Consider the following 13,525-nt stretch of genomic DNA (forward strand, 5'->3'; position numbering starts at 1 on the left):
ACACATTTATGTAAAGTATATTGATGCCCTCCGCATATTGTTCCTTCACATTATTATTAGAATACGTATTTAAAACTAGTATCAGAAATTTGTTTCTACCTTTCATCTTATTTTCTTTGAGAATATAAATCTATTGAATGACAATTTTCTACTTTTGACCTTAAAATTTTCACAATTCTTCAAGTGCCAGCAGAATTGAAATATGGAGGAATGGTCCCATTTGACGATCTTGTTTGTGTTTATCTCTAAGAAGATTACTTGCTTAATCTTGAGCAAACGCTTGAGCACTAACTTTTGTTCTTTTTATATAGGTAAAACACTATGTGAAGTCTGTCATAAGAAGTGTGCTGGGGAAGTTTTGAGAGTTCAAGAAAAATATTTTCATATTAGCTGCTTCAAATGCAAAGGTTAGAACGCTTTATTTAATCATTATAACCGTCGCTATATTTTTGAACGAAAATTCCATGATATGTATTCTACTTGACTTGTGTTTGGTATTTATTGCTCAAATAAATGAAAAAATTGTTTTTGTGGAATTGTCTGGGAAAATTTTTCAGCGGCTTTGGAATTGTCTGGAGAATTTTTCAGTTGTGGTTGGGGAGAAGATTTTTTGCGGGATGAATTCTCTATGGAAGAATCTCTTGCAGGGAAACTTCGCCATCTGGGCATTTCCCGCGGAAACAACTTCCATTCGGGGGGGGGGGGTTCCAGGAAAAATTTCTACAGAAGGGGGTATTTCCGGAGTGATAAGAAAAATAGATTAAGAATATCAGATAAAAATTTTTATATCAGTGTTTTAATTTAATTCTGAATACCAACAAGAGTTAAGAGCTCATATGGCACTTGTGACGGGGTCGGAAGAGCCAAGAACTCATATGGTATGAGCTCTAGCAAAATTCTAAGAATCAATAGATTGCTTTAAGGAAAATCAGAGGCTTAATGCCGGTCGGGATTTAAAATAAGAGCTCTGAGTCACGAGGTACTTCTAAATATCAAAATTCATTAAGATCCGATCACCCACTCTAAGTTAAAAATACCTCATTTTTTCTAATTTTTCCTCTCCCTTCAGCCCCCCTGATGGTCGAATCGGGAGAAAAAGACTTTATCAAGTCAATTTGTGTAGCTCTCTGACACGCCCACCAATTTTCTTCGTCCTAGCACGTCCAGAAGCACCAAACTCACCAAAGCACTAAACCCCACGACCTAACTCCCCCAAAGAGAGTGGATCCAGTCCGGTTGCATCATTCACGTATCTATGGCATTTATAAGCTTTGTCCAAAATTTCCGGTTTCCCCCTCCAATTCTCCTCAGTGTCAACAGACCTATTCGTGATTTGAAATAAAAAATCTGAGACATGAGCTCCTTCTAAATACCAAATTTTATAAAGATCCGGTCACCCGTTCTTAAGTTAAAAATACCTCAATGTTTCTAATTTTTCCAAAGTAACAATCCCCAGCTCTCCCAAAGAGAACGGATCCGTACCAAATATGTCAATCTCGTATCAATAACTCTAAGCATTTCACTATAACACTCCAAGCGTTTTCCAAGATTTCCGGTTTCTAAGATTTCTGTTTCCCCCCTCCAACCCTCTATGTCCCCTGATCCGATTCCAATTGAACATGGAGCATCTGAGACATAAGATTCTTCTACATATCGAGTTTCATTAAGGTCCGATCACCTACTCGTAAGATACCTCGATTTTCACGTTTTCCAAGAATTCTGGTTTCCACTCCAACTCCCTTTAATGTCTCTGGATCTGGTCGGGATTTAAAATGAGAGTTCTAAAGCACAAGATCCTTCTAGATATCTAACTTCATTAAGATCTGATCACCCGTTCGTAAGTTACAAATACCTCATTTTTTCAAATTTTTCCGAACTACTCCCCCCCCAACTTCACCAAAGAGAGTGGATCCAGTTCGGTTCACCTATCTTGGACTTGTGCTTATTCTTTCCACCAAGTTTCATCATGATCTCTCCGTTTTAAACGTTTTCCAAGATATCTGGTCCCCCCCCCGAATGACACTGGATTCGGTCGGGATTTCAAACAAGAGATCTGAGTTTCGAGGTCCTTCTAAATATGAAATTTAATTCAGATACGATTTTGTAAGTTAAAAATACCTCATTTTTTTCTGATTTTTTAGAATTACCCCCCCCCCCACTACCGCAAAGAGAGCTGATCAGTTCCAGTTATGTCAATCACGTATCTAGGACTTGTGCTTATTTTTCCCACCAAGTTTCATCCCGATCCCTCCACTCTAAGCGTTTTCCAAGATTTTAGGCTCCTCCCCCCAACTTCCCCTTCGCCGGATCCGGTCGGGATTTAAAATAAGAGCTCTGTGACATGATATCCTTCCAAACATCAAATTTCATTAAGATCCGATCCCTCCTTTGTAAGTAAAAACGCCTTATTTTTCTAAGTTTTCAGAATTAACCCTCCTCCTCTCAATTCCCCCAAAGAGAGCATATCCGTTCTGGTTATGTCAATCACGTATCTAGGACTTGATTATTTTTACCACCAAGTTTCATCCCGATCCCTCCATCCTAAGCGTTTTCCAAGATTTTAGGTTCCCCCCTCCCAACTCCCTCCAATGTCACCGGATCGTTATATGTCACTTGGTTAATACCAAGTACCACAAAAACCAATATATTTGACACCTTTATGCTTCATAACTGTAAAAAACCAAATCTTTTTCTAAGTGACAACTAGATACATGCAATTAGTCCTGGAAAAAAATAAATGATAATCAAACACAAAAAATGTATCCGTTCAGGGGCAAATACAGAAATTCACAGCATTCAGTTCAGGGAAACACTCATGATTATAGTAACTTCATATATATAGTAACTTAGTAACTTCATATTATAGTAACTTCATATTATGATTATAGTAACTTCATATTATGGGCACTCTTGCAATGCAAGCAAAAGTTGATGGCATATTTTTTTTTTTTTTGCCGAAGTTACTTCTTATTTAGTTCCTTTCCTTGTGTTTTTTATAATTATACGGAGTTTTTGTGTACTAATAACTACACTAATTACTAATAAACAAATGTCAAACAGTTCGTGGTAACGAACTGTAGTAAGGAGCGACCCGGCTGAATAGTAACCGAAACTCTAAAAAATGTATACCAATTTTGATTCCAATAGTCAAACAGTTCGTGGTAACGAACTGTAGTAAGGAGCGACCCGGCTCAATAGTAAACGAAACTCTAAAAAACGGAATTTTGATGCTAAAATATACATCAAAAGAATCAGATTTTCATGCTGATTTTAAATATATAAGTTTCATCAAATTTAGTCTGTGTCATCAAAAGTTACGAGCCGGAAAAATTTGCCTTATTTTAGAAAACAGGGGAAAACACCCCCTAAAAGTCACATAATCTTAACGAAAATCACACCATCGCATTCAGCGTATCAGAGAACCCTATAGCAAAGTTTTCAAGCTCCTATCTACAAAAATGTGGAATTTCGTATTTTTTGCCAGAAGACAAATCACGGGTGCGTGTTTATTTGTTTGTTTTTTTTTTCCCAGGGGTCATCGTATCGACCAAGTGGTCCTAGAATGTCACAAGAGGGCTCATTTTAATGGAAATGAAAAGTTCTAGTGCCCTTTTTAAGTGACCAAAAAAATTGGAGGGCATCTAGGCCCCCTTCCACGCTCATTTTTCCTCCAAAGTCAACAGATCAAAATTTTGAGATAGCCGTTTTGTTCCGCATAGTCAAAAACCATAATAACTATGTCCCCACAGTCTTCGACCAGTGTTTACATATAATAATGGCTATTGGGAAGTGTACAGTCGTTTTCAGGGGATTTTTTGGTTGTGGGGGTGGGTTTGAGGGGAGGGGGCTATGTGGGAGGATCTTTCCTTGGAGAAATATGTCATGGGGGAACAGAAATTCAGTGAAAAGGGCGCAGGATTTTCTAAAATTACTATAAAAAAACAATGAAAAAATAAAGGTGGAAAAGTTTTTTCAATTGAAAGTAAAGAGTAGAATTGAAACTTAAAACGAACAGAGTTTATTACGCATATGAGGGGTTCTAAAAATACTTTAGCATAAAGAGCGAGGTATTTAGGAGGAGATAAATACCTCGCTCTTTATGCTATAGTATTTTTAGTAATTTCAACTATTTATTCTACTGCCTTTCTGATTCAGGGGTCATTCTTAAAGAATTGGGACAAAACTTACGATTTAGTGTAAAGAACAAGGCATTAACGAGGGTACAAACCCCCTCATATACATAATAAAATTAAAGAATATAAAAGTTTGTTACGTAAGTTAATTCTTAAGTTATGTATATTTTTTACTAATAAAAAAATTCGTTAAAAATTAAAATTTATAGTTGCCTTTTTATGTAACCGAAAATTGTATGGCAACTAGGCCTCCTTCCCCATCCCTTATTTCTCAAAATCGTCTGATCAAAACTAAGAGGAAGTCATTTAGCCAAAAAAGGAATTAATATGCAAATTTCATTTTAATAATTTATATGTGGAAAGCCAAAATCAAATATGCATTAATTCAAAAACGTTCAGAAATTACATAAAAAAACTATTTTTTTAACTGAAAGTAAGGAGCGACATTAAAACTTAAAACGAACAGAAATTACTCCGTATATGAAATGGGTTGTCCCCTCCGCAATCCCTCGCTCTTTACACTAAAGTTTGACTCTGCCACAATTCTGCTTTTTAAAACAATTAAAAGCTTTAGCGTAAAGAGCGAGGGATTGCGGAGGGGACAACCCATTTCATATATGGAGTAATTTCTGTTCGTTTTAAGTTTTAATGTCGCTCCTTACTTTCAGTTAAAAAAAATAGTTTTTTATGTAATTACATCAAAAGAATCGCATTTTAATGCTGATTTTAAATATATAATTTTCATCAAGATCAGTTATACCCATCAAAAGTTACGAGCCTGAGAAAATTTGCCTCATTTTAGAAAATAGGGGGAAATACCCCCTAAAAGTCATACTATCTTAACGAAAATCACACCATCAGATTCAGCGTATCAGAGAACCTTATTGTAGAAGTCTCAAGCTACTATCTACAAAAATGTGGAATTTCACATTTGTTGCCAGAAGATAGATCACGGATGCGTGTTTATTTGTTTTTTATTTGTTTTTTTTTTGTTTTTTTCTCCAGGGGTGATCGTATCGACTTAGTGGTCCTAGAATGTCGCGAGAGGGTTCATTCTAACGGAAATTAAAAGTTCTAGTGCCCTTTTTAAGTGACCAAAAATTTGAGGCCACCTAGGCCCTCTCCCATGCTCATTTTTCCCCAAAAGTCACCGGATCAAAATTATGGGGGGAAATTTACATTTAGGATCAACTTCAGATTCTTTGATTGAATGTTATAAATAGTTAGGCTCTTCTACTCTCGTTATTGACAACGATCGTTATTTACTTACCATTCATTCCTATGAAGAACTTAATTTTGTTGTTCCTTAAATTACCTTAAATGGCATTTGCGAGCGAGATAAGGTGGTAGATCCTCCTGTAGATTCCCGCTGGTGGTGAGTGACGTAATTATGTTGGCTTAGCTTCCCAGTCCAGCCTCCACTCAGCCCTCTCCCAGTCCCTGTCGACTCCAGTCCCTGTTCCAACCACATTTAATAGAAAAATGTTTATTGGAAAACTCGGAAGTCGTCACTCAGTAAAAAATTTGAACTTTTATTTTCCTTATCAAACAGTTCGTGATAACGAACTGTAGTAAGGAGCGACACGACTCAATAGTAACCGAAACTCCAAAATTTTTTGGAATTTTGATGACAATAGTTACATCAAAAGAATCGCATTTTAATGCTGATTTTAAATATATAAGTTGCATCAAGATCAGTTATACCCATCAAAAGTAACGAGCCTGAGAAAATTTGCCTCATTTCAGAAAATAGGAGAAAACACCCCTAAAAGTCATACAATCTTAACGAAAATCACACCATCAGATTCAGCGTATCAGAGAACCTTATTGTAGAAGTTTGAAGCTCCTATCTACAAAAATGTGGAATTTTGCATTTTTTGCCAGAAGACAGATCACGGATGCGTGTTTATTTGTTTTTTTCCCAGGGGCTATCGTATCGATTGAGTAATCCTAGAATGTCGCGAGAGGGCTCATTCTAACGAAAATTAAAAGTTCTAGTGCCCTTTTTAAGTTACCAAAAAATTGGAGGGTACCTAGGCCCCCTCCCACGCTCATTTTTTCCCAAAGTCATTGGACCGAAATTCTGAGATAGCCATTTTATTCACCATAGTCGAAAAACCTAATAACTATGTTTTTAGGGACGACTTACTCCCTCGCAGTCCCCGTGGGTGGACAGGTCAAACTTTGACCTGTGTTTACATATAGTAATGGTTACTGGGAAGTGTATAGACGTTTTCAGGGGGATTTTTTTGGTTTAGGGGGGAGATTTGAGGGGGGTTACTTGGGAGGTCTTTCCATGGAGAAACTTGTCATGGAGGAAGAGAATTTTGATGAAGGGGGCGCAGGGTTTTCTAGCATTATTTGAAAAAAAAAATGAAAAAACACATATGCAAAGTTTTTTCTACTGAAAGAAAGGAGCAACATTAAAACTTAGAATGAACAAAAATTATTACGCATATGAGGGGTTTACCTCCTCGTTATACCTCACTCTTTACGCTAAAGTATTTTTAGTAATTTCAACTATTTATTCTACGAACTTTGTGATTCAGAGGTCGTTTTTAAGGAATTGGGACATAATTTAAGCTTTAGGGTAAAGAGCGAGGTATCGACGAGGGTTGAACCCCCTCATACATGCAATAAAAACATACGAATATAGAAGTTCGTTAAGTAAATTAATTCGTAAGTTAATTATTTTTTACCAATGAAAACATTTGTAAAAAATTAAAACTTCTAGTTGCTTTTTTAAGTAATCAAAAAATCGGAGGGTAACTAGGCCTCCTCCCTGGCTCCTTTTTTCTCAAAATCTTCCGATTAATTACAATTAATTAATACGCAAATGTCGATTTGATTATTTATGTGTGGAGAGCCAAGATCAAAACATGCATTAACTCAAAAACGTCCAGAAATTAAATAAAAAAAACAAGTTTTTTAAATGAAAGTAAGGAGCAACATTAAAACTTAAAACGAACGTTTTAAAACTTAAAACGAACGGTAAGGAGCAACATCCGTATATAAAAGGGGCTTTTCCTCCTCAACGCCCCGCTCTTTACGCTAAAGTTTCTTACTGTTTTAAAAATAGAGTTAAGAGAAAGAGTCAAACTTTAGCGTAAAGAGTGGGGCGCTGAGGAGGAAAAGCCCCTTTCATATACGGAGTAATTTCTGTTCTTTTTAAGTTTTAATGTTGCTCCTTACTTTCATTTAAAAAGACTTGTTGGTTTATATTCAATTAATGGTCAAAATCCATTAGCAGGCAGCCAACAATGGGAAACACGCAAAATTTCCCATGTTTTTTCCTATTCTGCTCTCTTTCCTTTGGTTTTCTTATAATTACTTTATAGTCCCAAATATTCAGGGGGGGGGGCAAGTTTTTTCAACTGAAAGCAACATTAAAAGTCAAAACAAACCAGGGTTATCCCCCCTTCGATACTTTACTCTTTGCACTAATATTTTGCTGTTTGTCCCAATTTTTTAAAGAATGACTCCTGAAACAGAATTGCCTTTTAACTAGAATTAAATAAAAAAAACAAGTTTTTTTTAAATGAAAGTAAGGAGCGACATTAAAACTTAAAACGAACAGAAATTACTCCGTGTATGAAAGAGGCTTTTCCTTCTCGACGCCCCGCTCTTTACGCTAAAGTTTTTCTAATATTTTAGAATATAGAGTTGCGAGAAAGAGTCAAACTTTAGCGTAAAGGGCCGGGCGTTGAAAAGGAAAAGCCTCTTTCATATACGGAGTAATTTCTGTTCGTTTTAAGTTTTAATGTCGCTCCTTACTTTCATTTAAAAAAACTTGTTTTTTTTTTTATTTAATTTCTGAACCTTTTTGATCAATGCATGTTTAAAATAATTAAAACGAAATTTGTATCTTTTTTTTTTTGCTAAATGGCTTTCTCATAATTTTGATCGAATGATTTTGAGAAAAAAAGAGCGGGGGAGGAAGCCTAGTTGCCCTCCGATTTTTGGTTAATTAAAAAGGCAACTAGAACTTTTAATTTTTAACGAATCTTTTTATAAGTATAAGATATACTTAACTTATAAATTAGCTTACGTAAAGAACTTTTGTATTCTCATGTTTTTATTACATATATGAGGGGGCTCGCCCCCTCGTCAGTACCTCACTCTTTACACTAAAGCTTAAATTTTGTCCCAATTCATTAAGAATGACCCCTGAATCACAAAAGCCGCAGAATAAATAGTTGAAATTACTAAAAATATTTAGCGTAAAGAGCGAGGTATTAGGAGGAGGTGAGCCACTCATATGGGTAATAATTTATGTTCGTTTTAATTTTTAATGCTTCTGCTTACTTCCAGCTGAAAAAAAAAGCTTTTTCATGTTTATTTCTTCATTGTTTTTTTTTAAGTAATGCTAGTAAATCCTGCGCTCCCTTCATGGAAATTTTCTTCCCCCATGACAAATTCCTCGATGGAAAGCTCCCCAGGCAATTCTCCCTCTTCTCAACCCCTGCCTCCAACCAAAAAATCCGCCTGAAAACGCCTGTACACTTCCCAATAACCATTACTATATGTAAGCACTGGTCAAAGTTTTGAACTTGTAACCACTCCCACGGGGACTGTGGGGGAGTAAGTCTTCCCCAAAGACATAGTTATAAGGTTTTTCGACTATGCTCAATAAAATGGCTATCTCAGAATTTTGATCCATTGACTTTGGGAAAATAATCAGCGTGGGAGGGGGCCTAGGTGCCCTCTAATTTTTTGGTCACTTAAAAAGGGTACTAGAACTTTTCATTTCCGTTAGAATGAGCCCTCACGCAACATTCTAGGACAACTGGGTCGAGACGATCACCCCTGGGAAAAAAAAACAAATAAACACGCATCCGTGATCTGCCTTCTGACAAAAAATATAAAATTCCACATTTTTGTAGATTCTACAGTAGGGTTCTCTGATACGCTGATTCTGATGGTGTAATTTTCGTTAAGATTCTATGACTTTTAGGGGTTGTTTCCCCCTATTTTCTGAAATAATGCAAATTTTCTCAGGCTCATAACTTTTGATGGGACATGGGTAAGTGATTTTCGTTAAGATTCTAGGACTTTTAGGGGGTGTTTCCCCCTATTTTCTAAAACAACGCAAATTTTCTCAGGCTCGTAACTTTTGATGGGTAAGACTAAACTTGATGAAACTTATATATTTAAAATCAGCATTAAAATGCGATTCTTTTGATGTAGCTATTGGTACCAAAATTCCATTTTTTAGAGTTTTGGTTACTATTGAGCCGGGTCGCTCCTTACTACAGTTCGTTACCACGAACTGTTTGATAAGAAGCTTTTTTAAAAGTGCTAAACAGCTTTAACGCGAAGAGGAAGGTATTGAGGAGTTAAGTAACTCCTCATATAAGGAATAATTTCTGTTCGTTTGTAGTTTTAGTGTTGGTCCATACTTTCAGTTGAAAAAAAAACTTGTTTTTTTTCAGTAAGTTGAGTGGGAAAAGACAGTTCAAGCCAGCAGTTTAAGATAGAACACAGTTCAACGGTTTTGTTCACCAAGAATTTGACAGTTTTGTGGCTTTTATAAAGTTGCATATTTTTAAATTTGAGAATAAAATGTTTTGGCTTATTGAACTTACTACCTAGTTCCTCCGAAAAAAGGTTGGCATGTGTGATTTTTTTTAAATACTCCACGAAAATTGTGTGCACTATGTTTAAATTTATTATATAATACTGGGTTTTAGTGATTGACAGAGTGCAATTGAAAATCTTTCTTTGTTCTTTTATGAAAGCGATCGAAAAAATACTACATTAAGATATATGTATCTTTTCCTTATCTTTGAAGTCTGCTTAACAGAAAATCAAGAATTCGGTATTGTGTAATAATTAGAGGAAAGATTTAAAGAAGTTAGTTGTGTAATCCTTTTTTTTTATTCTACTTTGCTTAAGACCACTGTTTTTGCATTAGAGGAGAATTTCTGAGATTTAGCCAATTTGTTTAGGAAAAAACTATGCTGTAAAAAGAGCCAACCTCTTTGCCAACTCTTTTGCTAGTATGCGCATATATATATATAGTAAACTAAGTATTCTGTACACACTGGGCTAGTGATCTCAAAGTTTCCCATCTTTCAGAAGATACTAAGATCAGGATTCCGCATAATCCTCATTGGAAAATTACTCCGGCAAGTCCCCCCTGCAGAAAATTCTCTCTGGCAAATCTCTCCATGAGTAAAACCCATTATTCCCGCTGAAAATTTTTTCCGTAACCCCTCCTCCTTCCCCGTGGAAATCGTCCCTGCAATTCTTTCATGGAAAATTCTCCCAGATGTAAAATTGAGCAGCAAAAGCGAAATAAAGACGAATAAAAAGAATGAAGAAAGGAAGGGATTCTGGAATATTCTACTTGTATTGCAAAATTCATATAAAATAAATGGTCTGGAATATCCTTTAGGATTTATTTTTACATTTTATTTCTTTTAATTCTTCTTTTCATTTTTTGGGGCCTGAGGGTTGATTTATCATAACAGGGTAAAATAAATGTTAAACACATTGCTTTGCCTGCTTTTATTATATAAGAAGTTCTGTTCATCTTAATTTTAATTTTTGTCCTTCAGGCTTGGACTTCTACTCCATATAACTGAAATTAAATTAGAAAAAAAGGAGAAAAAACGCCCATTAAAGGTACTTCCAGCAGGAAAACATCTGATATACGCCTAGTGGACGCGTTCTCGATCGCAAGGGGTTAACTGGTATCATGTTCTATAGTTGTCGGTACCAAACTAAGTCCTCCAGTCTAAACTAAGGAAACTTTAAAAAAAGCCCGTAAGGGGATTCGATACCTTAAAATGATCTGAATCGCAAAAAAAAAATGTAAAAACTATATAAGTCTTGAGCAGTCCTTGGAAAAAACTAATAAAGTTAAACTACATATTTAATGTACAATGATATAAGTTGCCAGAAGCTCAGCAATTCGAGATTTTACTTCACTGTAATCTTATTTTCTATGTTGTTAATACAAAAGAAAATATTTGTCATATAATTCGTTTTCAGTAAAGCAAAGGTGGTGCATTTGGCTCTAGATTTTTACAATTAGGGGAGAAGAAAGGAAGCAGTAGCGAAATTATTGTTTTTGGTGATTTTGTTCGTTTTAAGTCTGATTTGAATGCTCAATTGAAGTTTTACTTGTTCTAATATTTATATTAGTATTTGTCGTATGTTTGTTTGCCATGATTGATTATTTAGTTTATGTTCGTTTTGGGTTTCATTTATTTTTTATTAGCGATCTCTTGTCGTTTTGGGTTTGAATTAGTATAGGTATGCATACATAAATACATATAAATAAAGTGCATACATAAAGAAATTGACCTTCAAATTCGAGTTATTATTACCTTGTTGATGCAGTTAAAGCTTCGGGCAGAAATGGCTGTGGTCTTAGCAAGTGACTTTTTTTTATTATTGTCACCATATATTGCTTCCGCGTGGGCGGTTTTTATCAAGTACTTCCTAAATGACGTGGTTATATTGTTTGAAGATTCGTTATTTCTAATTGTATATACGCTTCTTGGTAATTTTTCTTTATTATAATTATTAAACTTATATCATTCTTTTTTCTTTTAGTGTGTGGAACATCTTTAGCCCAAGGGGGCTTTTTCTCAAAGGATAGCGATTATTATTGCACTAAAGATTATCAAGATAAATTCGGTACTCGATGTGCTGTATGTAAGGAGTTCGTTGAAGGGGATGTCGTTACTGCGCTTGGGAATACCTATCACCAGAAATGCTTCACATGTGCTAGATGCAGGTAGGACTGAAGATATTTCAAGGTTAAATTGACAAAACCTTAAAACAAACAACAGAAAAAATTCAGAGAAGAAAATAATTATGTTTCAATTTTAATCTAATGTCGTCTATCAAGAACTGTGCTTCTGTTACAGACTGAGCCAAGATATCTATATCATCGGCGATATTTCGCCTTTCACCTTGTATCACCTTTGTATTTGTCACGAGTTTTCATTATCTGGTCAATGACGAAGTTAGATAAAATGGTCGATAGGGCACAATCCTTTCGCACTCCTTCCTCAATTGATAGTCCTTTAGAGATTTCTCCTTCTGCTCTTACAAATGCCCTCGTACCCGCGTAGTAAGCCTTAATTAAACGGACATTTTTTTCCGGCACTCCATCATCTTCATTACTTCCCAGATAGTGTTTCCCTTCACCGAGTCAAATGCCGTCACAAAGTCGATGAAGACTTGTATTGTTTCCTGATGGTGTATAAGGCGGTGTTCCAGGATCTGTCCCAGGCTAAAAATATGATCGCAGCATCCCATACCAGGTCTGAATCCTGTTTGATTTGGCCTCGTCCGATCGTTTTTAATATTTCTTAACCTATTTAATACTATTATCATAAAAACTTTTTCAGAAATTGGTATCAGGGAAATTCCTCTATAATTTGTTCAATCGGCTCGATCCTTATCTTAAATACTGAATCAAACAGTTCGTGGTAACGAACTGTAGTAAGGAGCGAACCGGCTCAATAGCAACCAAAACTCAATTTAGCAAAAAATGGGGTTTTGATATCAATAGCTACATCAAAAGAATTGCATTTTAATGTTAATTTTAAATATATAAGTTTAATCAAGTTTAGTCTTACGCATCAAAAGTTACGAGCCTGAGAAAATTTGCCTTATTTTAAAAGATGGGGGGAAAACCCCCTAAAAGTCATAGAATCTTGACGAAAATCACACCATCAGATTCACCGCACCAGAGAACCCTAATGTAGAAGTTTCAAGCTCCTATCTACCAAAATACGGAATTCCGTATCTTTTGCCAGAAGACAAATCACGGGTGCGTGTTTATTTGTTTTTTTCCCCCAGGGGTCATCGTATCGACCAAGAGGTTATAGAATTTCGCAAGAGGGCTCATTCTAACGGAAATGAAAAGTTCTAGTGCCCTATTTAAGTGACCAAAAAATTGGAGGGCACCTAGGCCCCCTCCCACGCTCATTTTTTCTCCAAAATCAACGGATCAAAATTTTGAGATAGCCATTTTGTTCCGCATAGTCAAAAACCATAATAACTATGTATTTGGGAATGACTTACTCCCCCACAGTCCCCGGGGGAGGGGCTGCAAGTTACAAACTTCGGCAGTGTTTACATATAATACTGGTTATTGGGAAGTGTACAGCGTTTTCAGGGGATTTTTTTTTGGTTTTGGGGGTGGGGTTGAGGGGAAGGAGCTCTGTGGGAGGATCTTCCCTTGGAGAAATATGTCATGGGGGAACAGAAATTCAATGAAAAGGGCGCAGGATTTTCTAAAATTACTATAAAAAAAAAACAATGAAAAAATAGACATGGAAAAGTTTTTTCAATTGAAAGTAAGGAGTAGCATTGAAAGTTAAAACGAACAGAGATTATTACGCATATGAGGGGTTCTAAAAATACTTTAT

At 35.8% G+C, this 13,525-nt stretch overlaps 1 protein-coding gene across 12 annotated transcripts in view; it reads left to right on the forward strand.

Moving 5' to 3' along the window:
• The window catches only part of LOC136030154 (actin-binding LIM protein 2-like), a 123,972-nt gene that overhangs the window by 27,898 nt on the left and 82,549 nt on the right, over nucleotides 1-13,525 (forward strand). For all 12 annotated transcript variants that reach the window (XR_010618199.1, XR_010618200.1, XR_010618201.1 and 9 more), the window contains exons 2-3: nucleotides 312-407; nucleotides 11,697-11,880. Coding sequence is in view for 9 of the 12 variants with exons in the window: in XM_065708868.1 (XP_065564940.1) it covers nucleotides 312-407; nucleotides 11,697-11,880 (280 nt within the window). In the remaining 3 variants the exon portion in view is untranslated. The remainder of the gene's footprint in view (nucleotides 1-311; nucleotides 408-11,696; nucleotides 11,881-13,525) is intronic.

Source organism: Artemia franciscana, chromosome 8 (assembly GCF_032884065.1).
Source record: "Artemia franciscana chromosome 8, ASM3288406v1, whole genome shotgun sequence".
NCBI lineage: Eukaryota > Metazoa > Arthropoda > Branchiopoda > Anostraca > Artemiidae > Artemia > Artemia franciscana.